The 26,289-nt window shown below is 46.8% G+C and overlaps 1 protein-coding gene across 1 annotated transcript; it reads left to right on the top strand.

The window, feature by feature from the left end:
* The first annotated feature begins 854 nt into the window (after positions 1-854).
* Positions 855-19,525, top strand: FBXW12 (F-box and WD repeat domain containing 12). The gene is made up of 10 exons (XM_045778375.2): positions 855-949; positions 1,546-1,583; positions 1,790-1,947; positions 2,637-2,755; positions 7,233-7,442; positions 8,020-8,178; positions 9,566-9,776; positions 10,228-10,406; positions 10,479-10,612; positions 18,176-19,525. The coding sequence occupies exons 1-10, from the start codon at positions 860-862 to the stop codon at positions 18,273-18,275; spliced, it is 1,398 nt and encodes a 465-aa protein (XP_045634331.1). The 5' UTR covers positions 855-859; the 3' UTR covers positions 18,276-19,525.
* Positions 19,526-26,289: the final 6,764 nt, after the last annotated feature.

Here is a 26,289-nt window from a genome sequence, read left to right as displayed (position 1 = left end):
ACGTTGTAGGGAAAACGGGGCTTCCAAGACCCACTACGGCGGTTCCGGCTGGAGGCAACAGAAGGGGTCGTCGCCACTGAAAATACTGGAATCGGTTGTCAAGTTCTTGGAAGAACTTGACATCGGGTCACGAGAGAGAGGCGCCAGCTGTGGCAACCATCTCGGGCAGGCCCTGTGTCCTCGGCATGGGCCTCTGTGGGGAAGTCTGCGTGGCCCATGCTTTCTCCTTCCGCCAGGAAGTGGAATGCACACAGGTGGACACACAGGGGCTGCGCTGGTGCTAGGAGAAAGGCCCTGCCAGCGGATTCCATGTCCCCAAATAGACATATAAACATGCCAAGCGGGCATCTGGGTGGCTCAGTCCGTTCAACGTCTGCCTTCAACTCAGGTCCTGATCTCCGGGTCCTGAGATCGAGTCCCGCATTGGGCTCTCTGCTCAGCGGGGAGCCTGCTTCTCCCTCTACCTGCTGCTCCCCCTGCTAGTGCTCTCTCTCTCTCTCTTTCTCTCTCTCTAATAAACAAAATCTTTTCTAAAAAGTGCCAGGCTGACTCCCTACACCGGTGATTTGGAACCTAAAGGGTGTCACACAGAGACTTGAATTGGATGAATGTGAGCGTGTCAGTGACAATTTCCTAGGTTGGCGACAAGTTCATCAGCACCTAGAGCAGCCCCAGATCCGGCGCTCTCAGTTCCCAGCACTGAAGAAGGTCCTGTGGAACACGTTTGAACAATGAGCACTAACAAGCAAGGGCTGGGAGGGAGGCCCTCGGCTGCGTGGATCCGACCCCGGGGAAGGGCGCAGCCTTTAAATTCCGAGCACCTGGAGTGGAGGCAGGATGCAGGTTCGGCCGGCGCAGGATGGAGCTCCAAGTGCCGGATGTGCCGCTGTTGAAGATCTTCTCCTTCCTGGACGCGTTCAGCTTGCTCCAGGCTTCCCAAGTGAACAGGGTAAATGCTCCCCACAATCTGCTCTCTGTGGGGTCCTACCCCCACCCCTCCACGAGTGTCGCACAGACCCCTCTCCGCTCAGCCCCTCCGCGTCGGGATCTAGGAGACCCCACCCTCAGACCCCCGCAGGCTGCCTCACCGCTTACATTTACCGTGTTCTGGCCCGTTCACTCAGCGCCCACAGACCCAGCTCCCTGGCTTGCAGCGGCCGCTCCTGACCAGGTCGCAGGACAGCGGACTGATGCACTGGGTGTTGGGGAGTTCGCGTCCTTCGCTCTGAGGGCCTCATGTTTGGTTAAACGAAAAAGGACAAAGGAGTGTACAGCGTCTCTGTGCTGACGAAAGGGTCCTTGCGGCTCCCGTTTCAAGGCCCGGGAAACCCACGTTTCTCCTGCAAGAATTCCGAGCACCTGTCTTAGCAGAGATGGGCCTCTGCGGCTACCGTGTCGGGGTCCCCCCAGACCGGGAGGGCTTTGAGAGCCCGGCTGGCGGCCGGTGAACCGAGGAAGGCCTTGCTCCCCGAGCACAGGAGAGCAGAGGAGGAGCCAACGTTTGGGTAGTGACTGCCCGCTGCCCTCTTCCTTCCTCTCCCTCAGGGCTGGAACAGGGTGGCGGAGAACGACCAGCTGTGGAGGTGAGCCGGGGCAGGGTCCGGTGGGAAGGCAGGTGTTTCTCGTGGGAGGCCGCGGACCTCCGAGTGTGTACCGAGGCGGCTCGTGCAGGGCTGCGTGGGGAGAGGCACGAGTGAGGCTCACAGCGAGGAAAGGTTCAGGAGACCAGGGCTACTGGGGAGGCCAACTGACCAGGGGCAGCCTGGGGGGCCGATGACTCTGTTTCCAGAAGCCTGTGTCTGAAGAAATGGAGCCTCTGCAACTTCTCCGGGTGCCTGGGCTCACAGACCTGGAAGCGGCTCTTCCTCCAACAAACGAAGCTGGAGCACCGGATGGCGGCCGTGAAGCCAGAGGACTTTCTCTTCAGAGAAGCGAGCGGGAACCTGGGTACGGGGATGGGGCACCCGGGAAGAACGTGACAAACGGGTTTTAAGAAATGCACTATTTTCGTATGGTGACTAAGATAATATAATAAAAAATCATTAAAAAAAAAAAAAGAAAGAAATGCACTATTTTCCCCCCTGTGTCTTCATTCAGTGAAGAGAAAGAAAATGACAGCTTCTGGCGCTGGGTTGCTGTGGTAGAGGTCGCGGTCGGCCTGTGTCTTCTCTTGTCCCCCACGGTGCACGGAGAGACCAGAGTGATCTCTTCAGGAAATAAAATCAGGCCCCGTGTCTCCCTTTCTCCCAAGTCTTCCCGTCCCTCCTAGAATAAAAATGTTAAACAAAAAGGAACCTGGAGTAACAAGGCTTCTGCCCTTCACTTTATCCCTAGCGCCTCTTTTAAAACTCAGAACAGTTCTCCGATGGAGCCCTCTTTATCCCCATTTTACCCGTTAGGGAAACTGAAACGAAGGAGGGAAAGCAAGCCGGCCAGTGTCTCCCCAGTGGCCCGTCCGCCGTGGGAACCCATGTCTGGATGACTCTGCAGCCAGCTGCTTCTCTTCGCCATAGCTGTTTCCCAAACGGTCCTAAGAGGGTGCAGGAAAGCGTAGTTATCTTTCCAGAGTCCTCTTTATTCGATTGGACCATCCCTCCACTATCTGGTGGCCCAGTATTGCCTGTGTTTCCTTCCAGGAATCTTAGGACCTATGGCTTATCTGTCAGGATGTGGCCACACAGTGGGTGCACAGGAGAAGTCCGTCCTTTGTACGGTGTCGTCAAAGCACAAGCTTTATGCCTGGGACGTGCAGGAGGTGAGTCTGGCCAGTGAGGAGCACAAGTAATGCCTCCCCTTGTCCATCCTGTGCCACACGGGCAACAAGTGCTGGGGGGATGGCACTTGGAATCGGTGACAGAAACAGAGTCTCAAATCCGGTCTTCTCATTGGTAATCTGTGACCTTTCCGTTTAGACTGTAGACACACACAAAACGCACTTTTTAATGTGTAGTTCTTTTTTTTTTTTTTTAAGATTTTATTTGTCAGAGTGTGAGCGCATGGGCACACAGGCAGGGGGAGAGGCAGGCAGGGGGAGAGGCAGCCTCCCCTCTGAGCAGTGAGCCAGATGGGGGACTCGAGCCCAGGACCCTGGGATCCTGACCTGAGCCGAAGGCAGACACTTAACCGACTGAGCCACCCAGGCGTCCCTAATGTGTATTTGTATCTATACATTTGTACAAGGACTTGTTTTCTATTGGTAACGTGGAATGGCTGTGAAATAAACTCAGGGTGTTGTACCTCTTCGTGACCTATTCTGCCTCTCTGTCAACTGTTGGCATTTGTTACGTTGGCTTTTTCAGAAAGTGGTCTCTAACACCGATCACTTCCAAGGCAGACAGAGGTCTTCTACATCAGGACCAATAAATGTGGTGCAAAAATCACTAGATGGGGAATTGGAAGACCCCAAAGTGGATCCCAAGTTATTGTATTTTCTTGGTTTTCTCTGTTTGCATTTTTCTCCTCTCCCTATGGAAAGTATACAATGACACTTCTTCACATTGGGTCTTCTGAAGTAGGATAAATAAACCCTTTATGAATATATGAGGCGGCAGGAGAATGATGAAAAAAATCTAGAAGGGACTCCTAAAGTTACACAATGTTATATGTCAATTACATTTCACTAAAAGCTGAGAAAATCAGAACGGTACTCTCTTGGATAAGTTGCTCCGGGGGAAACCAGTCACCATGTCCCTGAGGACATCCCAGCAGCCCAGTGGATGGTCCACTTGGCAAAGATCTCAGGCCTTCTGCCAACAGCCAACACCATCTTTGCAGTTATGCGAGCAAACCACCTTGGAAGCTAACCTTCAGTCCTTCGGATTATTGTGTCCCCAGTCAACACGCGGAAACCAGATGAAGAACCCGAAACCAGAGCCACTCAGTGACTCGTCTCCTGAATTTTCAACCAACAGAAGCTGTGTGAGAGAAATGTTTATTGCTCCGAGCTGCTCTAGCATTTTTTTAGGCAGCAACAGATAACCGCTTTTCGTATCACTTTCCTTAAAATTTAAGATGTGGAAGAAGCTTTGAAACCAGGCAGTGGGAAGAAGCTGGAAAAATTCTGAAGAGAGTTTGGGACTTTGAGGAGACCTAGCAGAAACCCAGGGGCCTGTCATGAGGCTGTAAAGACTTAAAGGAAAATGTAAACAAGGCTATTGGAAGAAGAGGGAGAGGATAAAATGACCGTTAGATAAAAGAGAGCCAAGGATCGCTGGTTCTGAAAAATTGTAGCCTTTCAAGATGGCAAATGATGCAAAAATTTAAGATGTAGGCTCCAAGCAAGATCAACCCAGAGCAGCGTCAATAAACCATTCTATAAAGGTGAAGCCAAAGGAGGGACTGCGGAATTCTTTACAGACCACAGAACGATCTAAGGGGGTGCCTCAGAACTGTTAGTCAAGCAATGGACCTCAAAGTTTAAGGCCTTGTCCTCAGCAGCCCCTGGGATTTATCCCAAAGACTTGTGGATGTGGCTCTTGTCTAATGACACCAACTCCAGTAAGTTTCTCAGAGACCCACTAAGTTCAAGGGAATCATACTGGCTGAAATGCTGCCAGCTTGAATTTAAAGGGGTTGAAATATCACAACAGGAAAAGAGGACTTTGAATCTTGAACTTTTACAAGGAAGAAGCAGCCTGTGAAACTATTCAGCTACAAAATTGGGCCACCATATACAGACAGGGCAGAACTAAGAGCCTAGAAAGTGGAGCCAGGAGTCCTGAAGAATCTTTCCCAGGCGTTGAATCCTGATCAACATATTACAGCACGTTCTCTGTTGGATCTCAAATATTCTGCGTAGCAGTGATGCCCACCCCTCTACCTCCATTTTCCCTTTTTTTGGATGAAAGTGTCTATAATGTTATCTATGTTATAATCTCCTATCCTTGTATTTTGGGGATGGGGGTCAGACAACTTGTATACTTAGTTCTGAGGTTTTCACATCAAGATGAACTGGATCTAACGAGCCTCATGTCATTAAACAATGAAATCTTGGATTTTGCGATGTTGCTGTAATGGTGAGATATTTGGGGGCATGGGAGATGGTGAGTGTATTTTGTATGTGGGAGGGAGGTGAGTCATTAGGGACTGCAGGGTGGAGTGTATCAGCCAGTCTTGAAGATGGCCTCAGTCTTCCTTGTCCCCTATTCGTGATCCTAGATAGTCCACTCCCACACTGAATAGGGCTGACCTTTGTAACCAATTGGACATCGTGGAAATGATGGTGCGTGACTTCTGAAGCTATGTCGTAAAATACACTTCCTCTCTCGAGTCATTGGCTCCCAGAAAGCCAGCCACAGTGTTATGAGGACCCTAAGAGACCCTACAGGGAAGGTCTGTGTGGTGAAGTACTGAGGGCTGCGGGTAGCCAGCACCAACTTGCCAGCCGTATGAGTCAACCATCTTGAGCCTCCTCCTCGTGAAGCCGACTTCAATTCATAAGAGACCCTGAGCCACAACCACCTGGCCAAGCTGTACCTGAATTTCTAACAGAAACTGAGATAACAAAAACTTTTCTTTTAACCACACAGTTTTTTTGGAGAGGGTTTATTTTTATTTATTTTGCTTATTTAAAAAAACTCCAGTATAGTTAACATACAGCATTATATTAGCTTCAGGCGTACAATATAGTGATTCAGCACTTCTTTACATCACCTGGTGCTCCTCATGACAAGTGCACTCCTTAATCCCCGTCACCTGTTTCCCTGTCACCCATCGCCTCCCCTCTGGTAACTGTTCTCTATAGTTGAGTTTGTTTTTTTGGTTTGTCTCTTTTCTGTTTCTTAAATTCCGCAGATGAGTGAAATCATATGGTCTTTGCTTTTCTCTGACTTATTTCACTTAGCATTATACCCTCTAGATCCATCCATATTGTTGCAAAAATGGCAAGATTTCATTCTTTTTCATGGCCAAGTAATATTCCATTGTGCGTGTGTGCGTGTGTGTGTGTGCGTGTGTGTGTGTGTGTGCGTGTGTACGTACGTACATACCAATCTTCTTTATCCATTCATCTATCAATGGACATTTGAGTTGCTTCCATGTCTTGGCTATTGTAAATAATGCTGCAATGGACATAAGGATGCTCCTGTCTTTTCAAATTAGTGTTTTCCTTTTTTTCAGCTAAATACCCAGTAGTGGACTTGCTGGACCATGTGGTAGTTCTAGTTTTAATTTTTTGAAACTTCATACTGTTTTCCACAGTGGCTGCCCCAGTTTGCATTCTCACCAACAGGGCACAAGGGTTCCTTTTTCTCTGCACCCTTGCGGACACTTGTTGGTTGTTGCATTTTTTATTTTAGCCACTCTGACAGGTGTGAGGTGATATTTCATTGTGGTTTTGATTTTAAGCCACTCAATCTGGAGATGATTTATTGCACAACAATAGATAACACTACACAGGCAACCTGTTAAGCGTTACAAATCAAATTGGTGATTACGTTTGGGGGGTGTGGGGAAGTTAATAGAGCAAGTACAAGTGGGCTTAGAAGTAGTTATTATCAATGTGTAATAACTAAATTTCGCATTTATTTTTGTGTTCTTTTTGTATGATATGCTTCACAATTTTTTAAAGGTTAAAGAAAATCTAGAAGGGAAACGGTTTCTTCTGTGTTATTGGCAATGTACAAGATTGATGATGGAGTAACAATTAAGAGAGTTGATATTCTTTGAATTCCAACTGTTGACGAGGCAGAATTCTTTTTTCTTTTTTTAAAGACATATTTATTTACTTGGGAGGGAAGGGAGAGGGAGACAGAAATCCAAGCAGACTCTGCACCGAACATGGAGCCTGACGAGGGGCTCAATCTCACAACCCTGAGATCACGACCTGAGTTGAAACCCAGTTAGACGCCTAACCAACTGCGCCACCCTGGCATCCCTAGGCAGAATTCTAAGAATCTTTCATGTGCTGTGAAATGTAATACAACAGCCCTGTAAGAAGCCACAATGGTAAGTAACTTGCTGGTTGTAACACCTTTAGTAAGAGGCAGAACTGACTTGAGCCCAGAGGCCTGATTGTTCTTTATGCCCACCACATAGTGAGATCTTCCCTTTGAATATACTGCGTTGTTCCTTTTGTGTTCACTACCCCTCAAATAATTGAGATGTTTAGAATTTTCTTATTCTTTCCCAGAAGCGAGAAATGGATCTGATTTGGAGGAGAGTTCCAAATAAACACTGGCAAAAAGAAAGCCCAGTAGGTGTGAAGAGTTCCTTGTGTTCCTCTCATTCTCTAGGGCACCATGATCTGGTCCAGCCCAGTCCAGCAGTCTAGTATCATGCGTCTGGCGACCCTCCCTCAAATGCATCTTGCGTTCACTGTGGATTTGGAGGGAACTGTCAAAGTGTGGAATTGTCAGGATGAGGATGCCCTGGCTACTCTCACCATGCCTTGGACCTGTTTTTCCTTGGAAATCTGTCTCACAAATGATGGCCCATTCCTGATGGTAAGTGAGCACTGCTCCTAGAGAGGGCCCACAAAACAAAATGCCTGCTGCCTTGACAGATGTTATGGCCCCATGACTGTCACATCACTGTCTATCTTCCTGGAGTCATCCCTACCACATACCCTGAGAGTCCAAACATACCCATGAATGTTGGCCCTATAAACCTCGCTACCATCTTGGCCTTTGCTCTACCACAAGTACATTTCCCTAGTCATTCTTCCAGAAAAGAAAAAAAAAGTGTCCCTGAATGATTTCCTATCTATGTCTCTTCTTTCAAATGTGTATTATACAGTACTTGACCTTGGACAGGGATTATGAAGAGAGAGCTGTGGGTTTGGGAAGACATTGAGGGGGGAAAAATAGTGTCGATGTGCTATAAGTGACTATTCTTGAGAAGAGTGCTTTGAGGCTTAGAAAGTTTTATTCCTTGGGATCATTCTCACGATGCTGAGACAGCTTGTCACCTCCACTGGGGGATCGAAGAAACCATAGTGTGTTAGCTGACAGTGCTGCCTTCTGTGTGCTCTCGGATTTCCTGTCTCCTTCCGTTGACGTGGTGGTGGTGCTTTGGTTTCAGGTAGGCAACGCTGAAGGCGACATCTACACACTGACAGTGCCTGAGCTAAGGGGTGTCTCTAAAGTCAATGCATTTAAATATAGTGTTGACCTCCTACACTGCTCTCCCGACAAGAAATGGATCTTTGCATCTGGGACACATCAGAATATCTTGCCCGTGGTAGGTGTTGCTCTGCGCCTTAACTTTGGGAGGAGAGGGTCAACATTAGGAAGGTGGGGTTCAGGAAGTGTTGGAGAACCTGCAGAACTCAGGGAGGATCGCACAGGGTGCTCCCTCATCTCAAAAGCCATATCACATGTAAAATCCATTTTTGTAGCCAAGAAATAATGTTCTTTGAAGTGATAGTATCAAGTTGCAAGAAAAAAAAAAGTTTGTTGGGGCTCCTGGGTGGCTCAGTCGTTAAGCATCTGCCTTCGGCTCAGGGCATGATCCTGGAGTTCTGGGATCAAGCCCCACATCAGGCTCTTCCACTGGGAGCCTGCTTCTTTCTCTCCCACTCCTCCTGCTTGTGTTCCCTGTCTCACTGGCTGTCTCTCTCTCTGTCCAATGAATAAATAAAACCTTAAAAAAAAAAAGTTTGTTAATGAAAATTTGCTCATGAAGCCTGAATCAGCCAAAGAGCTAGAGGAGGTGAGAGAGCTCTCAAGAAAGCAGGATCTTGGGCGCCTGGGTGGCACAGCGGTTGGGCATCTGCCTTCGGCTCAGGGCGTGATCCCCGCGTTGTGGGATCGAGCCCCACATCGAGCTCTTCCGCTGTGAGCCTGCTTCTTCCTCTCCCACTCCCCCTGCTTGTGTTCCCTCTCTCGCTGGCTGTCTCTATCTCTGTCAGATAAATAAATAAAATCTTTAAAAAAAAAAAAAGAAAGCAGGATCTTTGGTAACCTTGCTCATTTTAGCTTTCCTTACTTTACGTTTATCTACCTTGGCTGGAAGGGACAAAAGTCTGGAAGTAAATAAGAATGTAACAGCCTCCGAATGTCCCTCTGAGAAAGTCTGTGGCCCTTGAGTCCGCCATTTTTACCAGTGGTGTGCGTGGACCACACACCAGAGAGCAAGGAGCTGAGAGGAGTCAGTGAAAGCCAAACAGCCCTCGACCAGTTCTCCAAGAAGGGAAAAATCTATCCAACCAATGGCAGCTTGATCTGGGTTCCAATGTGGCCAGATGACTTTCTAACTCCGCGGCATGCCAGAAGAGCAGCTTTGGGGACTTTGCTCTAGGCGTGACCGTGACAGGCAGGAGAGGAAGACAGTCCTTGGATGTCAGATGACAAGCAGGGAATACTCAGTGTTCCTAAGATTCAGAATAAAGCTTTGGCTACAAAGCAAGGATTTTTGTTTTGTTTTGTTTTGTTTAAGTAGGCTCCATGCCCAATGTAGGGCTTGAACTCATGACCCTGAGATCAAGAGTCACATGCTCTACTGACTGAGCCAGTCAGGCGTCCCAGAAAACCAGGACTTTTAAGGAGGCTTTTCTGGAGTCGCTCCTGTCCTGACGTGCTGTAAATTCTCCTTTCACCCGACTACATGTGCAATAATCTCTCCATAGGTGTTTCTCACAGAGAGCTTGCTGAAACCGTCAGAAGGCAAAAGCCCTCTGTCGCTCTCCATCCCGTTTTCATCATGCTGCAGAGCCTGCTGGGCCCCAAGGAGGACAAGCAGGATCACGGTGATGTACCGAAGAGGCTCTTGCAAGAAGACGGGATTTACCACCTTTGAGCTAATGGCTAAGAGGATGGGGGACCGAACAGACATGCAGGGTAGGCTGTGCCACATCAGAGACACGGTTTCTAGTCCCTTCCACGTGTGCATTGTTTGGGAGCTATAACTCTGCGGAAAGGGGGTGGGGGATTTCTTTAGCTGGGGGCTAACCCCTGCCTGCGTGCCTCTCACGCCCGTGCTCTGACCTCCACTCCACTCCACCCCGCTCTTGGGCAGGTCTGTCTAGATTCCCATCCTGCCTTACGGCGTGGATCCCAATGCCTCCTCCATGCCTGAGCTGTTCCCGTCCACCGCCCCGCCCGCTCCTGGGTCCGGGCACCCGTTACCGTGGTCTGTGCCGTGTATTTGTCGCTGGCCTACCCTTCGTTTTCCTCACCAGACTGAGGTCCCATGAAAGCAGAGAGTGTTTTCACTCGGTGTAAAGCTCTCCTGCTGGCTAAAGGATCCGCAGTTTGCCTGCACGTGCGTGTGTGTTTCACACAAACACAGCCCGCCAGATTGCAACTTTCCTGTTGCCGCTTCATATGGAGAGTCCTATCTGGATGGGCGTCGGGGACGGAAATACGGTTGTCTTCGAGAGTGGGCCGTCCTTATTCCTCTTCACCATCAGTGGCCACCTGCTGCAACGATTTGAGGACCACCAGAGGACCATCGGCAACTTGTGGGTGGTAGGTATGAGCCTCCCCGCCCGCCGCTCTTTGCTTGGACTCTGGGCCACTCACCCCGGGTGTCCTTTGAAGGATCCGGTGCACGTCCTCACCACCTCCACGGATGACTCTCTGCATCTGTACATGTGGGACGAGGAAGGCCGTTACCCGCACCTCAAGAGCTGCTGTCACCTGGAGCACGTGGGGAATGACCCGGCGCCGAGCTGGTAAGCCCTGCTTTGTGACCTGACCTTTCCTTAAAGATTGCAAATTTCCATATAAAAAAATGAAGGGATAATAAGTGAGGTTTTTAAAAAAAAATTTTTTTGAGGAGATATATATATATATCTCCATAAACAAACTTATGTCCAAAAAGAGAATTGCTAGTCCTTGGAATATGTTCACGGCCCTTGCAGTACATTTCAAAAGGCTTTCCAAAAGGGCCCCCACTTGTTTGCCCACAGCAGAATATGGAACATTTCTATCCTCAATATCCTGTCTCTACTTGCAAGGTTTATACCTTTTTTTGAGTTCATTAGTCATTTGGGTCGCTTTTCTTTTTTCTTTTCTTTTTTCTTTCTTTCTTTCTTTCTTTCTTTCTTTCTTTCTTTCTTTCTTTCTTTCTTTCTTCTTTTTTACAATTTTATTTATCTGAGAGAGAGAGCATGAGCAAGGGGGCAGAGGCAGAGGGAGAAGCAGGTTCCCCACTGAGCAGGGAGCCCGATGCGGGGCTCCACACCAGGACCCCGGGATCATGACCTGAGCCGAAGGCAGACGCTTAACCGACTGAGCCACCTGGCTGCCCCCGGAGTGCTTCTTTAGTGAGCTGTTTTTATCTCCATTTTAGTTTTCTTGTAGATTGCTTGCCTTCATTGTTTTTCTTGAGATTTTCCATAGTATCCATAGAGGTCTTGTCCTTTATATACGTCCTGGCTTGTCCTTATAATGTTTACCTTTTGGCAAGATCTAACAAAATACAAAATATGTATTCTTCAAGCTGCCGGTACCACTAGCAGGAATTTGACAGTCAACCTCCACCAATTAGAAATTCGTTGGCTGTTTATTGCAACATGAGTTGTGATTGCCAAATGCTGGAAACTCTCTAACTGCCTAAACATAAGAGATTGTTTAAATTACTATGACATATCCACATCATGGAGTATTGTGCAGCTGTAATCTAGATCTCTATGTTCGGATAAATTATTTCCAGGGTTCTGGAGGCAAAAAAATTTTTAATCGTATATAACTGATATATAATTATACTTAGCAGATTTTATTTTTTGCTCTTTATCATATCTAATAAATCTTAGCCTACTCTACGGGCGCCTGGGTGGCACAGCGGTTAAGCGTCTGCCTTCGGCTCAGGGCGTGATCCCGGCGTTCCGGGATCGAGCCCCACATCAGGCTCCTCCACTATGAGCCTGCTTCTTCCTCTCCCACTCCCCCTGCTTGTGTTCCCTCTCTCGCTGGCTGTCTCTCTCTCTGTCAAATAAATAAATAAAATCTTAAAAAAAAAATCTTAGCCTACTCTAAGTCATAAATGCTTTTCTCCTTTCAATAATTAAAAAAAATTTTTTTGAGATTCGTTTATTTTAGAGAGCACGAGTAGGGGGAGGGGCGAAAGGAGGGGGGTGTGTGTGTGAGAGAGAGAGAGAGAGAGAGAGAGAGAGAGAGAGAAGTAGACTCCCCACTGACAGGGGAGCCAGGCTCAGAGCTTGATCTTGACCCTGAGATCAGGACCTGAACTGAAATCAAGAGTCAGGATGCTTGACCAGCTGAGCCACCCAGGCGCCTCTCAATAATTTTAAATACTTCCCCTTCATATCACATGGTCCAAACTATGTAGCATTATGGTTTTATCTGTCTAATTTTTTAACAATGCAAAGAAATTTAGTCTTCCCCAAATAGAATCCAGTTATCCAGCACAGTCTGAGTTTTGACAGAACCGTAGTCTTTTTAATCAGAAGTACACTCAAACCGCAGAATATTTCCATCATCCCCAAAGTTTTCTTAGGCTCCATTGCAGGCTGTCCCTCCTTCCATCCCCACACCAGGCAACCACTGATCTGCTTTCTGTCCTTATTGATTAGTTTAAATTTTCTAAACTTTTATGTAAATGGAATTAGACAGTACATATTCCTTTTGTGTCTCGCTTCTTTCAGTGTGCGTGGTGGTTCTGAGATTCACCCTTGTCGAGTGTATGGGGAGCGCCCTCCCTTTTGCCGCTGAGTGGTCAGTGCCCTGTCGTGTAGCTGGGCCCCGGTCCATCAGCTCACCAGCTGAGGGTCATTTATGTTGATTCTAGCTTGGGATGAACATGTTTTCGTATTTACCTACGAGTGGAACTGTCGGGGCACACGATGTTTGATTTTATGAGAAACTGCCAAACCCTTTCCTAGGGGGCTATACGTTTTCGCATTCCCACTTGGTCTTGTTCTGGTTTTGTTTATTTAGTTTACATTCTAATACGTGTGTAGTGTGCTCTTATTAGAGTTGTGTTGTGTATTTCCCTGATGATGTCAAGCGGCTTTTCATTTGCTTATTTGCCATCCAGGTATCTTCTTTGGTGAAGCACTGTGTACATTTTTTAGTTGGGTTGTTGTTTATTAATATCTAGTTTTGATAGTTCTTTATATATTCGGAATATAAATTTTTTAGGAGATAAGGATTTGCAAATATTTTCTCCCACTTCGTGGTTTGTCTTTCTACTCTAACAGTGTCTTTCAAAGAGCAGGTGTCCTTATTTTGGTGAATCTCCAACTTTTCTTCTAAAATGATTGGGCTCTGGATGTTATATCTAAGAAATCTTTGCCTAACCCAAGGTCACTAAGGTTTTCCCCTTTGTTTTTATAAAAATTGTATAGTTTGAGATTTTATGTTTTAGTCTGTTATCCATTTTGAATTAAATTTTATATAGGATAAGATATAGATCAAGGTTTCCTTTTTTTTTTCTGTCTTTTTTTTTTTTAATACAGGTATTTATTCACCATTTGTGGGGGAGGGGAAACCCATTCTTTCTCCACTGAATTCCCTTTACATCTTTGCCAAAAATTGACTCTCTCTCTCTCTCTCTCTCTCTCTCTCTCTCTCTATATATATATATATAATGTATGTATGTTAATTTCAAGATTCTTTTGTTCCAAGGACCAATGTGTCTATCCTTTCTATAATAACACACTACTTTGAAAGTGTAACTTCATTGAAATTTTAAAATCTGATGATATGAGTCCTCCACTTTTTTCTTTTGCAAAATTACTTTGGCTATTCTGGTTCCCTTGTTTTCTACATATTTTATGTTTGCTTTTTGTTTTTCTACACATATTTTAGAATAAGTTTGTAAATGTCTATACAAATTCTGCCGGGGAGGCGCCTGGCTGGCTCAGTCTGTGAAGCATGTGACTCTTGATCTTGGGGTGGTGAGGTTGAGTCCCACATTGGTCTTGGAGGTTACTTAAGGGAATTAAAAAAATAGAATTAGGGGCTCCTGGCTGGCTCAGTCAGAAGAGCGTGCAACCTTGATCTCGGTCGGGGTCATGAGTTTGAGCCCCAAGTTGGGTATAGAGATTAAATTAAAAAAAAATAGAATCCTAGTTGGACACACAAAAAATTCTGCTGGAGTTTCTACTGGAATTCTATTGGGTCTACAAATCTGGGAAGAAAATGGCATCTTTACAATTGAGTCTTCCGATCAGTGAACCTTATGTCTCTCAATTTATTTACATCTTCCCTATTTTATCAAGTGTTCTAGTTTTCAGGCACAGATTTTGCAAAGATTTGGTAAGACTCTACCTAAGTATTTAGTGGTTTGAGTGCTGTAACAGTAATGTCTTCAGTTTTCAATTTTTCACTAGTAGTATGTAGAAATTATTGACTTTTAAAATACTAATTTTATATCCTGCGATCTTGCTAAACTATTATTCAAATAGCTCTTATTGTCTATAGATATTTTGTGATTTTCCATGTATACAATCATGTCATCTGTCAACAGAGACAGTTTTTCTCCCCTTGCTTTCCAATCCATAGGTCTTTTATTCCTTGTTCTTGACTTATTGCATTGGATATAACTTTCAATAGCAGGGGTGCCTGGCTGGCTCAGTTGGTAGAGCATGAGGCCCTTAATCTTGGGATCGTGAGTTCAAGCCCCACGTTGAGTGTGGAGTTTACTTAATAATAATAATAACCTTCAGTAACAACATTGGAGTGGACAGCAGATATCCTTGCTTTTTATAGGAAGTGTTGGGTCTTTCACCATTATGATAATCAATGTATGTTCTCGTAGTTGCCCTTTACTATGTTGAGGAAGTTCCATTCTAGTCCTGGTTTGCTGAGGGTTTTTATCATCAATAGATGTTTAATTTTGCCAATGCTTTTCCTGCGTCAATTACTATGAGCATATGATTTTTCCTTTTTAGATTGTTAATAAGACAAATTACAGTGATTGATTTTTCTTTTTAAGATTTTATTGATTAGAGAGAGAGTGAGCATGCATGAGCAGGGAGAGAGGGAGAGGGAGAAGCAGACTCCCTGCTGAGCAGGGAGCCCGATGCAGGGCTTGATCCCAGGACTTCATAACTGTGAATTCTTTTTAAGAATTTTTTTTAAAGTTTCTATTTATTTGAGAGAGAGCATGGGCATGCGAGTGTGTGTGTGTGAGTGAGAGAGAGAGAGAGAGGAAGAGAGAGAGAGAGAGAGCACAAGTAGCGGGGAGGAGCAAAGGGAGAAGCAGACTTCCCGCTAAGCAGGGAGCCCAACTCAGGACTGGATCCCAGGACCCTGGGATCAAGACCTGAGTGGAAGACAGATGCTCAACCAACTGAGCCACCCAGGTGCCCCAACTATGAGTTCTTTAATGGTTACAGCACCATTCAGATGATCTCTTTTATGCTGAGTTCTGGTAGTTCGTGGTTTCCAGGAATTAGTCATTTCATGTAACTTGTTTCTTTCAGTCTTTTACATATATGCAGAGTCTGGTGATTTCGACTCCTTTACTCCTAACACTGGTAATTTGTCTTTTTTTTCTTTGTTTGTCATATATATATATATATATATAATATGGTTTTATTTATTTGAGAGAGAGAGGGAGAGCATGAGAGTGGGACGAGGGGCAGAGGGAGAAGCAGACTGCCCTCTGAGCAGGGAACCTGATGGGAGGCTCGATCCTGGGACTCAGGTATCATAACCTGAGCCAAAGGCAGATGCTTAACCAGCTGAGGCACCCAGGTGACCCTCTTTGTCAGTCTTAATAGAGGTTTATCACTTTTAATTATCTTTTCAAATAAATAGCTTTTCTTTTGTCTTTTTTCTTAGTTTCATCTCTGCTCTTTTATTTTCTTCCTTCTTGCTTTGGTTTATTTTGTTTTCTAATTTTTGAGGTAGAAACTCAGATTATTGCTTTGAGACTTTTTTTTTTTTTTTTTTGAGAGAGAGAGTGCATGAGTGAGCCATGGGAGGGGCAGAGGGAGAAAAAAAGAGAATCTCAAGCAGACCCCCTCCTGAGTGTGGAGCCCAACACAGGCCTGCTCCAACAACCCTGATATCATCACAACCAGAGCCGAAACTAAGAGTTGGTCACCCACGCATCTCAAGACCTCTCTTTTTAAATATTAGCATCTGATGCTCTAAATTCCTCACTAAGCACTGCTTTGGCTGCAACTTACAAATTCCAACTGATCGTATTTTCATTTTCACTTAGTTTCATATACTTTTTTTAAAAGTTTTTATTTGAGAGAGAGAGAGAGAGAGAGAGAGAGAGAGAACACAAGCAGGGGGAGTGGCAGAGGGAGAGGGACTCAATCCCAGAGCCCTGGGATCATGACCTGAGCCAAAGGCAGACACTTAACCGACTGAGCCACCCAGGCGCCCCTCCATATACTTTTTAATTTCCCTTTTCCCCTTTGACCCATGGATTGACTAATTATTTTCCAGTTTTTATTTAAATTCCAGTTAGTCAACATATAATGTAATATTAGTTTCAGGAGAAAAGACCCATGGATTATTCAAAAGTGTGTTTATTTTTCAAGTGTTTGGATATTTTATTACTATCTTGTTGATTTCTAGTTTGAATCAATTATAGAGCGCCTACTCCATATGTTCTTCCTTCTATGTCTGTCGAACTTGGCTTTATGACCTGGGGCATAGTGGATGTTGGTGAATGTTTGAATGTGTACCCTGCTCTTGTCGGATGAAATAGCAATGGCATCGCTTTGTTGATGATCTGTTTCAGTTCTTCGTACCCTTTCTGACCTTTGATCTAGTGGTTCTATCAATTATGAGAGGAGATTGTTGAATTTTCTGACTATAAATGTGGAATCTTTTTCCTTTAAATTCTATCAGTTTTTATTTCATGTATCTTGCAGCTCTGTTACTTGGTACGTATACGTTTAGTATTACGACTTCTTGCTTAGTTGGCCCTCTTATGTTTGTGTAATGTCTCTCCTTATCCTTGGCAATTTTCTTTGCTGTGAGGTCTACTTTACCTGTTATTAATTTAGCTATTCCTGCTCCCTCTTGATTAATGTTTGTATGTGACATTGTTTTCCATTCATTTTATTTCCAGCCTACTTCTTATAATTGAAGTGGTTTTCCTGTAGACAGCATCTAATTGGGTCGTGATTTTTATGCACATTGTGCCAAGATTGGTCTCTTCACTGGTGTATTAACTTATTTCAGCGTTTGGGAGATGTTGTGTTATTTCCTTCTGGTTTCTATGGTATCCAGTGAGAGATCCACTGTCATTAGAGGTGTTGTTCTTCTATAGATAAAACTGTCATTTTTCTCAGGCTGATTTCAAGTTATTTTCTGTCTTTAGTTTCCAGAAATTTATTGTTTTTGATGTAGATTTCCTTGAATTTAACCTGCTTGCGTTTGATCAGCTTTTTCAATCTGTAGGTTTACCACATTTGAGGAGTTTTTAGCTATTACTTGTCTCTGCAGTGCTTGAAGAGAAAGAGGAAGGAGGGCCACCTCCACTCATCTTAGTGCAGGGAGGAAATGGTCAACAGGGCTCGACTCAGTCTTTGCAGGGGAGGGGTAAAGGCACCACCTTTGCTTGGGTTAGTACAAGGCAGGGATGGTCACCAGAACTCTACCCCGACAGTTCTGGACTCCTGGAGAAGAGGGGTAGGAGTATCACCTCATTAATACATGATGAGAATGGTTGACAGGGCCATGCCCCACAAGCTCTACATCACCCCCGTGGGGAGGGGGCATGGCCTCTTAGGGATTCGCCCGGAAGAGGGCGGGCATAATCAAAGGGAGCAGAATCCTATTTTAAAATAAAAATATTGTCTCTCAGGGCGCCTGGGTGGCTCAGTTGGTTAAGCATCTGCATGCAGCTCAGGTCATGATCTTGGGGTCCTGGGATCGAGCCCTGCATCGGATTCTCTGCTCAGCAGAGAGTCTGCTTCTCCTTCTCCTTCTGGCCCTCCCCTGCTCTCGCTAGCACTCTCTCTCTCTCTCTCTCTCTCTCTCTCTCTCTAATGAATAAAACAAATCTTTAAAAAATATCCCCTCAGCATTATTAAATAATGTCTCTGATTTGCTAGATTATCGTGCGAATTCTGGCAGTGCTCTCTCAGCAGGTTGGGATCGCTGCTCTTGCAATTCATAATCAGCAGACCTGTCAGATCTGTGCATCAAAACCAAATCTCAGAATAGCTTCAGTGACCAAAGGACCAGTTGATTTGGGAAGAATATTCATATCTTTGTCGGGTTCAAATTTAGTATTCTCAACAACGGCTATCACTACTTTCCCGTTTGTCCACTGATGATCTTGTTTTTTCTCTTGGCAGCTATGTCTCCAAAGCAATCTGTGATAATATGAGCATAGTATGTGTGATGTCAAGAATTCGGGAATCCAGCATTCTGGTCATGTATTCTTTGCATATGTAACGTGGAAACTAATGGAATTAACTTTGCATCATCTCCCTCAATGTAGTAAAGAGAATTCTGTTTGCAAACCCAGAATGATTATTTTAGTGATATTAGGAAAGAAGCAGATTTCACTAACAGCTACTACAGATCCGGCGCCGTACAGCTGGCAGGAGCAACCCGTCCTTTGTCCTCGCCAGCAGGAAGAGTCTAGAATACTAAGGCAGCAAAATATAACTGGTCACACAACTCAATTCAAGGGGAGCCTATAACAGGAGAAAGAGTGACTTAGGATTGAGGCTGGTTTACAGGTGAAGGCATCCGGGGCGCCTGGCTCAGCTGGTAGAGCAGCAACTCTTCATCTCAGGGTTGTGAGTTCGAGCCCCATAATGGGCGCGGAGCCTACTTAAAAAAAATTGTAGAAGTCAAGGTCATCTGTATTAGTGTTCTCTAAAATGTAAGCAAAACATAAATGTATTAGAAAAACATAGACGTTAATACTCGACGGTAGCTAGAAGCGACTCAGAATGTAGATGGTAATAAAAAATACTCGAGAGGACTAGGAAATATAGCGAAAGCTAAATCACATGGAAGTTTCACTGTGCATATCCTCACAGCCACCGGACATGACAGAGAACTGCCCCCTAGGTTGCATCCCTGGTTCAGGATTCAGAGTTTGGGGAGAGAGTACTAATACATCAAGCCTAAGACCTATGGGTCTGCTGTTCTGGCTCTGAGAGGAGGACTGGAAGAAAGAGGACATGAGGGGGGGACACAGTTCTCCCATGAGGATGTGATCTCAATGGGAGATTTCTCCAAGGAGCTGTGTGCGTTTCTGGGCTGTTAGAGTGCCCACCAGTCCCTCTTCCTCAAAACAGACTTGAGGCTGTGACCAGGAAGATAAAGGAAGTCAGTGGAGGGTCCCCGGAGATGGACAAGGCTGGGTGGAGAAGCTGACAGGAGCGTCATTGTACACAGCACGTGACGGTTCTGGGACAGTCGCAGGTTTGAATCAGGGTCCGTGAGGAGGAATACATTCTAACACAGGGTGGAAAGTCCAAGTGTCAAGTCACACAGACAGCTGCAGGATCTAACCCAAATATTTTTTTTAACAAAGAAAAAAAGAACTATATTTTATAGATCTATGTTTTTTTAAAGATCCTCTTTCGTGTCATTTAGAAAAGTGATTTAGAAGTAGCCCTGGCCTACACCCGGCATGAGTATCATGTCCTATACCAATTTTACCTCCATTAAAAAAAAAAAAACAAAAACGTAGCCATGGTGACTAAGGAAAGCCCAGGAGGCTCTAATCTCTGTGACAAAGGGAATATGTGGCAGAGGACACGCAGGCGGAAGAGGCGACAGAGGCAAAAATCTGCGGACTATTCGTGCATGAGCACAAAGCACGTAATTTGTCCAAGGAAACGGGAGTAAATAGGATCCCACGGGGCCTGTGATTTCTGAATACTTTAGAGACAAAACTGAATTGCTGTTGGGCTTTCATTTTCCAGAAAAAGGTGGTCAAGCTAGGCAGAGGAAACTTTCTACACACAGCACCAAACATTGTTCAAAACTGCAAATGCAAAAGAAAACCTTAAAGTCTATGGTGAAGGGGCCAGAAATGAAGGGAACCCTTCTAAGTTGAGGAATGAAGAAAAAGGGTAAATCCGGAAAAGTGAAGAAATGCTGCATGCCTTATTCCTAGAATTTTAAAGAACTCCACGATGGAACACAGGGCCCCTGCCAAAGCAGAGGTCGGCTCACAGATTTGCAAGGTCTGGGACCCTCAGAAAAGTAACAGTCCTTTCCTTGTAGGTAAACTGAAGGGAAGCCTCCCCACTGGAGAAGGATGATGGGGAGAGCTGCCTCTCTCAGCTTCAGGTTTGGGTGGATTAAAAACGGAGAAACCACTCTCTCCAGAGAATTCCTAACTATAACCATACTCTCCTTGGGGGTGGAGTTGACATCAGTCAAGGTCCCAAGACTACACAGAGGTCACACACCCATTAAGGTAATTTGACCAAGGTTTAATAAAGGAACTACTGTAATTTGGGTTTGTGGTGAAAAGCATTCGAGAAGCCACAGAAATAGTACACTTAGTGGTGTTTTCGCCCCTCCTTTTTGTGAACAGGGCGCTGGCAGTCCACTTTCGACCTATGCTCGCAAGTCCAGGCCAGGTTTTGTTTCTGTCTCAGCCACCGGAAGCTCGTGGGCGGCACCACCGCTGGGAAGAGTTCACTTCCCCTACCTGCACCTGCAGGGTGCTGGCCCAGCTTAGTTACAGAAGGGGTGCTGACCCCCCACCCCCACCCCTTCTTTTGGTTCCCTGGGCTGCCTGTGCTGAAAGCCACGGCTACTGGGTGGGGGCTTGCTACAGCTGCAGAGAACTGAACAGGGCTACTCCTCTTGCTAGAACTCCTCTACCAGGTATCATTGCCTGAATGGATACGTTCAAGTGGTTATAGATTTGACTAACACGTTCTAGTTAGTAAGGACTTTACCAGAGAGAGCGAGGCATCCTCTCTCGTGTACTTCACTCCGTTACAGGCACTGGAGCCAACTGGACCTGCTCCTGACACCCAGGAGATCTGTGAAAAAGGAAACCAAGGCCCCACATGGTGTCCCTTAGGTTAGGTATTAGGTCTTGGTTGGTGGACTTGGGACCTTAACCTAGCTGCAGTTTCAGCCCCCCCGAAATGTCACCTTTACCCAGTCCACATGGGACTTTCCTGGTCAGCACTATGAGATTGACTGCTCGACCCCTTCTGTTCCCCTTAGGAGCGCAACCTGGCCTAAATGAATTCTTTGCTAATAATCTCCTTCTCCCCCCCCCATCTTTAAAAGCTTTTCCTCTTCTGTAGCCCTTTGGAGCTCCCCTTTACTTGCTAGATGGAGATGCTGCCCAATTCACAAATGGATTAATAAAGCCCCTCGGACCTTTAAAATTGACTTGGTTGAATTTTTGTTATTTAACAGAACTGATTGCCCTGAATGGGGTACCAGCATATGGGTGATTCCCAGGAGACCAACAGAGGCCCCCGGCAGATGACCTTCGACTTTAACCCCCTACTCTGTGGTCGCGTCTTTTCCTTCAACCTTTACCAGTGCGACCACACGTTCAGTGGCCAGTCACCCTAGCCCCACATGGCTCATGGGGGTGGGGGTGTCTAGTGCCTGTTAGCACATCCTCCTGCCTGTGGGTGAACACCACTCGCCAAATTTTACAGAGTAAGGGACCCACGCCAAAGGCGCCGTAATATTGGTCTGCGAACTAAACAGATAAATCAGAATCTTTTCCTTTTTGGATCAATTCTCCTGGCTCTCTACCACTAAATGGGCAGACTGGCTCCAAAAAAAGGGTTTTGAAATCCTAGTTTGTGACTTTATAGGGAATCCTATAGAGAATCCTCTCTAGGATTCTCGATCCTAGGGATGCTTTCTCACTGGCTCTAAAAACGGGCACAAGACCCGTTACCTTAAAAGCCAACTGGTGCCAAATTCAAATTTGAACACATTATTTTTGAAATGACCCAAACAAGCAGAGTTTTAGCCATTTAGAGCCTGTCTGCTTTTCCCACCCCCACCGAAGGCTCACCTGACAGCTCCTACCCACTGCTAGGCCAGAGCCCTGTGACTACAGGTGCCAGGCTGCTGCAGTATCGGGGGCTATCTGACCCAGAGCCCCCCACCCCACACGCACACCTAGGCACAGAAGCCGCCTGCTCCCATCTCCTCCTCTCTCCCAGAGTACCCTTGCCGTCCTCCCCTCCTGGAGGGTCGCCCCTGTGCCACAAGCTTCCAGACAGTCTTGTGAGATGAGGAACTTCCTCTCCACAGAACACTCTCCAAGCCCCTCTCAGTAAAGCGTGTGTGTGTTACTGCCTCTTCTGGTTTTTTCCATGATGAGCCCCCAAATCCTTTGAGCCCTGAGAGACCTACATCCCAAATAGATAAAGAACTCTTAAAACTCAACAAGAAAACAACCCAATTACAAGTGGGGGAGAGACGTGAACCTCACCGAAGAGGATACACAGAGGCCAACAAGTTCATGCGGTGTGCCACGTCACCGGCCACGAAGGAAATCTACATTAAAACCGCAGTAAGACACCAGTGCACACCCGTCAGATGGGAGGGGGCAGGTGGCGAGACGGACAATGCCAGGAGCTCAAGGACATGCCGCAACCAGAGCCCCATGATACTGCCGGCGGAAATGCAAAATGCTACAGCCGTTTTTGTGAAGAGCTGGGCAATTCCTTATGAAATAAAACACGCACTTAGCATATCACCCAGCAATCCCACTTCTAAGTACTTACCCAAGAGAAATGAAAACTGATCACACAAAAGCCTGTATATAAATGCTTACAGCAACTGTATTCATAATCACCCCAAACTGGAAACAACCCAAACGTCCTTCAACTGGTGAAAAGATCTTCTCGGTGCGTCCGTACAATGGGTACCACCCAGCAAGAGATGTAACCCGACCGCCGAGGCCCAGAAAGCTCTTGGACATCAGCCTTAGCAGCATTTGTCTAGCTCTGTCTCCTCAGGCCAGGGAAACGAGCAAAAATACCCAAGTGAGGCTACATCCAACTAAAAAGCTTTTGCACAGTGAAAAAAACCATCAACAAAATAGAAAGGCAACCTACCAACTGAGAGAAGAGAGCTGCAAATGATACCTCCGATAAGGGGTTAATATTCAAAATAGTAAAATTTATAAGATATGCAAAGAATATCCAAAACAAAAGAAGTTCTACAACTCAACACCAAAAAAACGATCTAATTTAAAAAACGGGCAGAGGACCTGAATAGACATTTTTCCAAAGAAGACAGACACCCAGATGGCCAACAGACACATGAAAAGATGCTCCACGTCGTTATGCAAATCGAAATCACCGTAAGCTACCCCCGCCCACATGTCAGAATGGCTAGAATCAAAAAGACAAGAAACAACAAGTGTTGGTGAGGATGTGGAGGAAAGGGAACCCCTTCCTTCCCGCTGTCGGTGGAAGGTAATCTGGAAGACAGTCTGAAGCTTCTTCAAAAAATTGGAAACAGAAATACTATAAGATGCCTTAATTCCACTTCTGGGCACTTACCTGAAGAAAACAAAAATGCTAACTCAGAAAGCTACGCACCCCTATGTTTATTGCCGCAAGATTTACAGTAGCCAAGACATGGAAGCAGCCTCTGCCCATGGACGGATGAGCAGATAGAGACGTGGTGTGTGTGTGTGTGTGTGTGTGTGTGTGTGTGTGTGTGTGTACGCCTGCACATAGACACACAGACACATGTACACACAACAGATTATTTGCCATAAAAAAAAGAATGAAATCTTACCATTTGCAACAACGGGGATGGATCTAGATGTTATTATGCTCAGTGAAATAAGTCAGATAAAGACAAATACCGTATGAGTCCACTTACATGTGCAATCTAAAAAAATGAACAAAAATGAGAAACACTCATAAACACAGAACAAACTGGTGGTTGCCTAATAAGGGGAAGGGGGTGAGGAGGATGGGCAAAGTGGGTGAAGGGGAGTAAGAGATACAAACTTACAATTATAAGTCATGGGGATGAAAACATGGCACAGGAAATAGTAATATTGTAATATATTTACCGTGGTGAGCATTTCATAATGTGTATAATTGCTGAATCTCTATGTTGCACGCCTGAAACTAATTTAATATGTCCACTACAGTTCAATTAAAAATAAAAAAAAAACTTCAGGGGCGCCTGGGTGGCTCAGTCATTGGGCGTCTGCCTTCGGCTCAGGTCCTGATCCCAGGGTCCTGGGATCGAGCCCCGCATTGGGCTCCTCCACTGGGAGCCTGCTTCTTCCTCTCCCACTCCCCCTGCTTGTGTTCCCTCTCTCGCTGGCTGTGTCTCTGTCAAATAAATAAAATCTTTAAAAATTAAAAAAATAAAAACTTTAACACAAAGATTTAAAAATCCTAAATATGACTCCCTTCAAATATAGGAATGAAAAAAAACAAAACAAACAAACAAAACAGGAGAAATGGATGCAACCACTGGAGGCAAGAAGCAGGGGAGCAGATGGGAAACCAAGACTGAATGATGTCCAAGAAACAGAGAACACGGGCCTGGCAGGTGCCCCGAGAGACCCAAGGACCTGGTCCAATAACAGAGCTGGGGACACGGGGGTGCAGGAGGCGGCACAGGGAACCTGAGCACTGCTCCCCCACGGGCCAGGGCAGGGTAGGAAGTTGAACCCGGGCAGCACGGAGCAGCAGGAGTCCAAGGTTCCCATCTGGGAGTCCGGAGAAGCTGGTTCTAGTCCTCCTCACTGGGTGATCTTGAGCAAGTCACTCCCTCCGGATGGATTCAACCTCCCCCTGCCCAGGAAAAGACACCCTCTATGCCTCCCCCAGCCTAGCCCCCAATCAGTGGACAGTGCCACAGCAGCACTTCTCACTTGAGAGGGTACAGGTGGGGGTGCTGGCAAGACAGAGGGCAAAGGCAGGGCCTTCCTGCATCGCCTGGAGCCTGAATCCAGGGAGACCCCAGGCAGGAACCTGGGCATGAGAAGTCGAGAAACCTCTTTTAGGCTGGGCTGCCCGGGGGGCAGAGCGAGGAGGCCAGGGTGAGGGGTGGTACACCTTCCCCTTCCCGTCCTCCTCCAACAAGGCATCGGGCGGACTCCGGCTCACCCTCCACCAAGTCAGGCCTGGCTCTCTGGGCCACGGAGGGCTGACTTGTGTCCTGCAGGCTCTCCTAGCCCTCAGGGTCTCCAGGGCCCTACCTCCTCCAGTGATACTGCTCACAAGACGTCCCTCTGGAAAGGTGCTTAGGGACCCACATCTTACAGAACCTGGGGCGACCGTCCCAAGGTGGTCCCCAGGGCCAGGCCCTAACCCAGTCCTAGAGCTCCAAGTCCATGGGGCTTTCCACCAGGCATCTTTCTTGGGGCCAGAGCTTCTGCCTGCCCCCAATGCCACACACACACACACACACACACACACACACACACACACACACACACAAACGTAATGATGAGCACTGCTGCCTTGACTCCAGGTCAGCAAGCGGGGCTGGGAGCAGGGAGGAGGGTGAGTGTAAGGAACACAGGTGGCCTCCTGCATCTCTGCACCGGGTCTATGCCCTGCCTGCGCTGGATTCTTCTGCCCTGGGACGAACACGTCTTACACAGCGTGCAGCTCGAGTCTCCCTTGGGTCCCTATTTGCACACCCAGCAACCCCCCCAGCCTGCAGGGGCGAGGAGGCCGATCAGCTCCAAGGAGCTGCGGTTTCTGAGGCCCTTCAGGTGGACTGTGCAGCACTTCCCAAGGGGCAGCTGGTCATGGAGTGTGGGGGGAGGGATCCCCGGAAGCTGGAAACCAAGTCCCACTATGGCCTTAACCCTGTGGCCCTGAACAACAAAACACCTGCTATATGCCTCCCAGGGCAAAGGGGTGCTCGTGCTGGATGCACCGTTTGCCCACCAGGCCCGTCCTACCTGATTTTCCGCCCCACTCTGCACCTGCCCAGCTCCCCCACCCTCTGGCTCTCAGGTGGCTTGGCAGGAGCCTGGGAAGTAGAGCAGGAGGCCAGGGTAATAATCCCACAGTGTCCTTCCTGCCAGGGGGCAGGCTGGCAGGTGCCACCTTCCTCCTCGGAAGGCCTCCATTCACGTGGGGCGGCCCCTCCTCCAGCTTCAGCTCCCTCCGGTGCTGGTACCAGCTCCGTCCCCACCTCTCACGACAGGGCCAGGTTCAGCCTCACCACCCTGGAAAGCTTCCCCAAGGCCCGCAGCTCTGGAAGTAGTTCTCTCGCTAAGGCCACTTCCATGACCCCTTCTCCGGTTTATGATATCAGTTTCCCACCAGGAGCTGGACGGATCCAGCCCTTGACATTTCCTCATTAAATCCTACCAGCTGCCAACTCAGGGTCCCATCCTGCGACACAGGGTGGCTCTTGCCACGTACCAGAACGTTTCTGCCCTTCTCTCCAGAGGCCCAGCAAGTCAGGGGAGGCAAACAAACTAGAATCCAGGTCCCTGGCTTTCCTGGCCTGA

Source organism: Ursus americanus, chromosome 14, assembly GCF_024610735.1.
Source record: "Ursus americanus isolate L20-20 chromosome 14, mUrsAme1.1.p, whole genome shotgun sequence".
Taxonomy (NCBI): Eukaryota; Metazoa; Chordata; class Mammalia; order Carnivora; family Ursidae; genus Ursus; species Ursus americanus.
The sequence above is the reverse complement of the archived record's forward strand: the minus strand, read 5'-3'. Positions and strand labels throughout refer to the sequence as shown.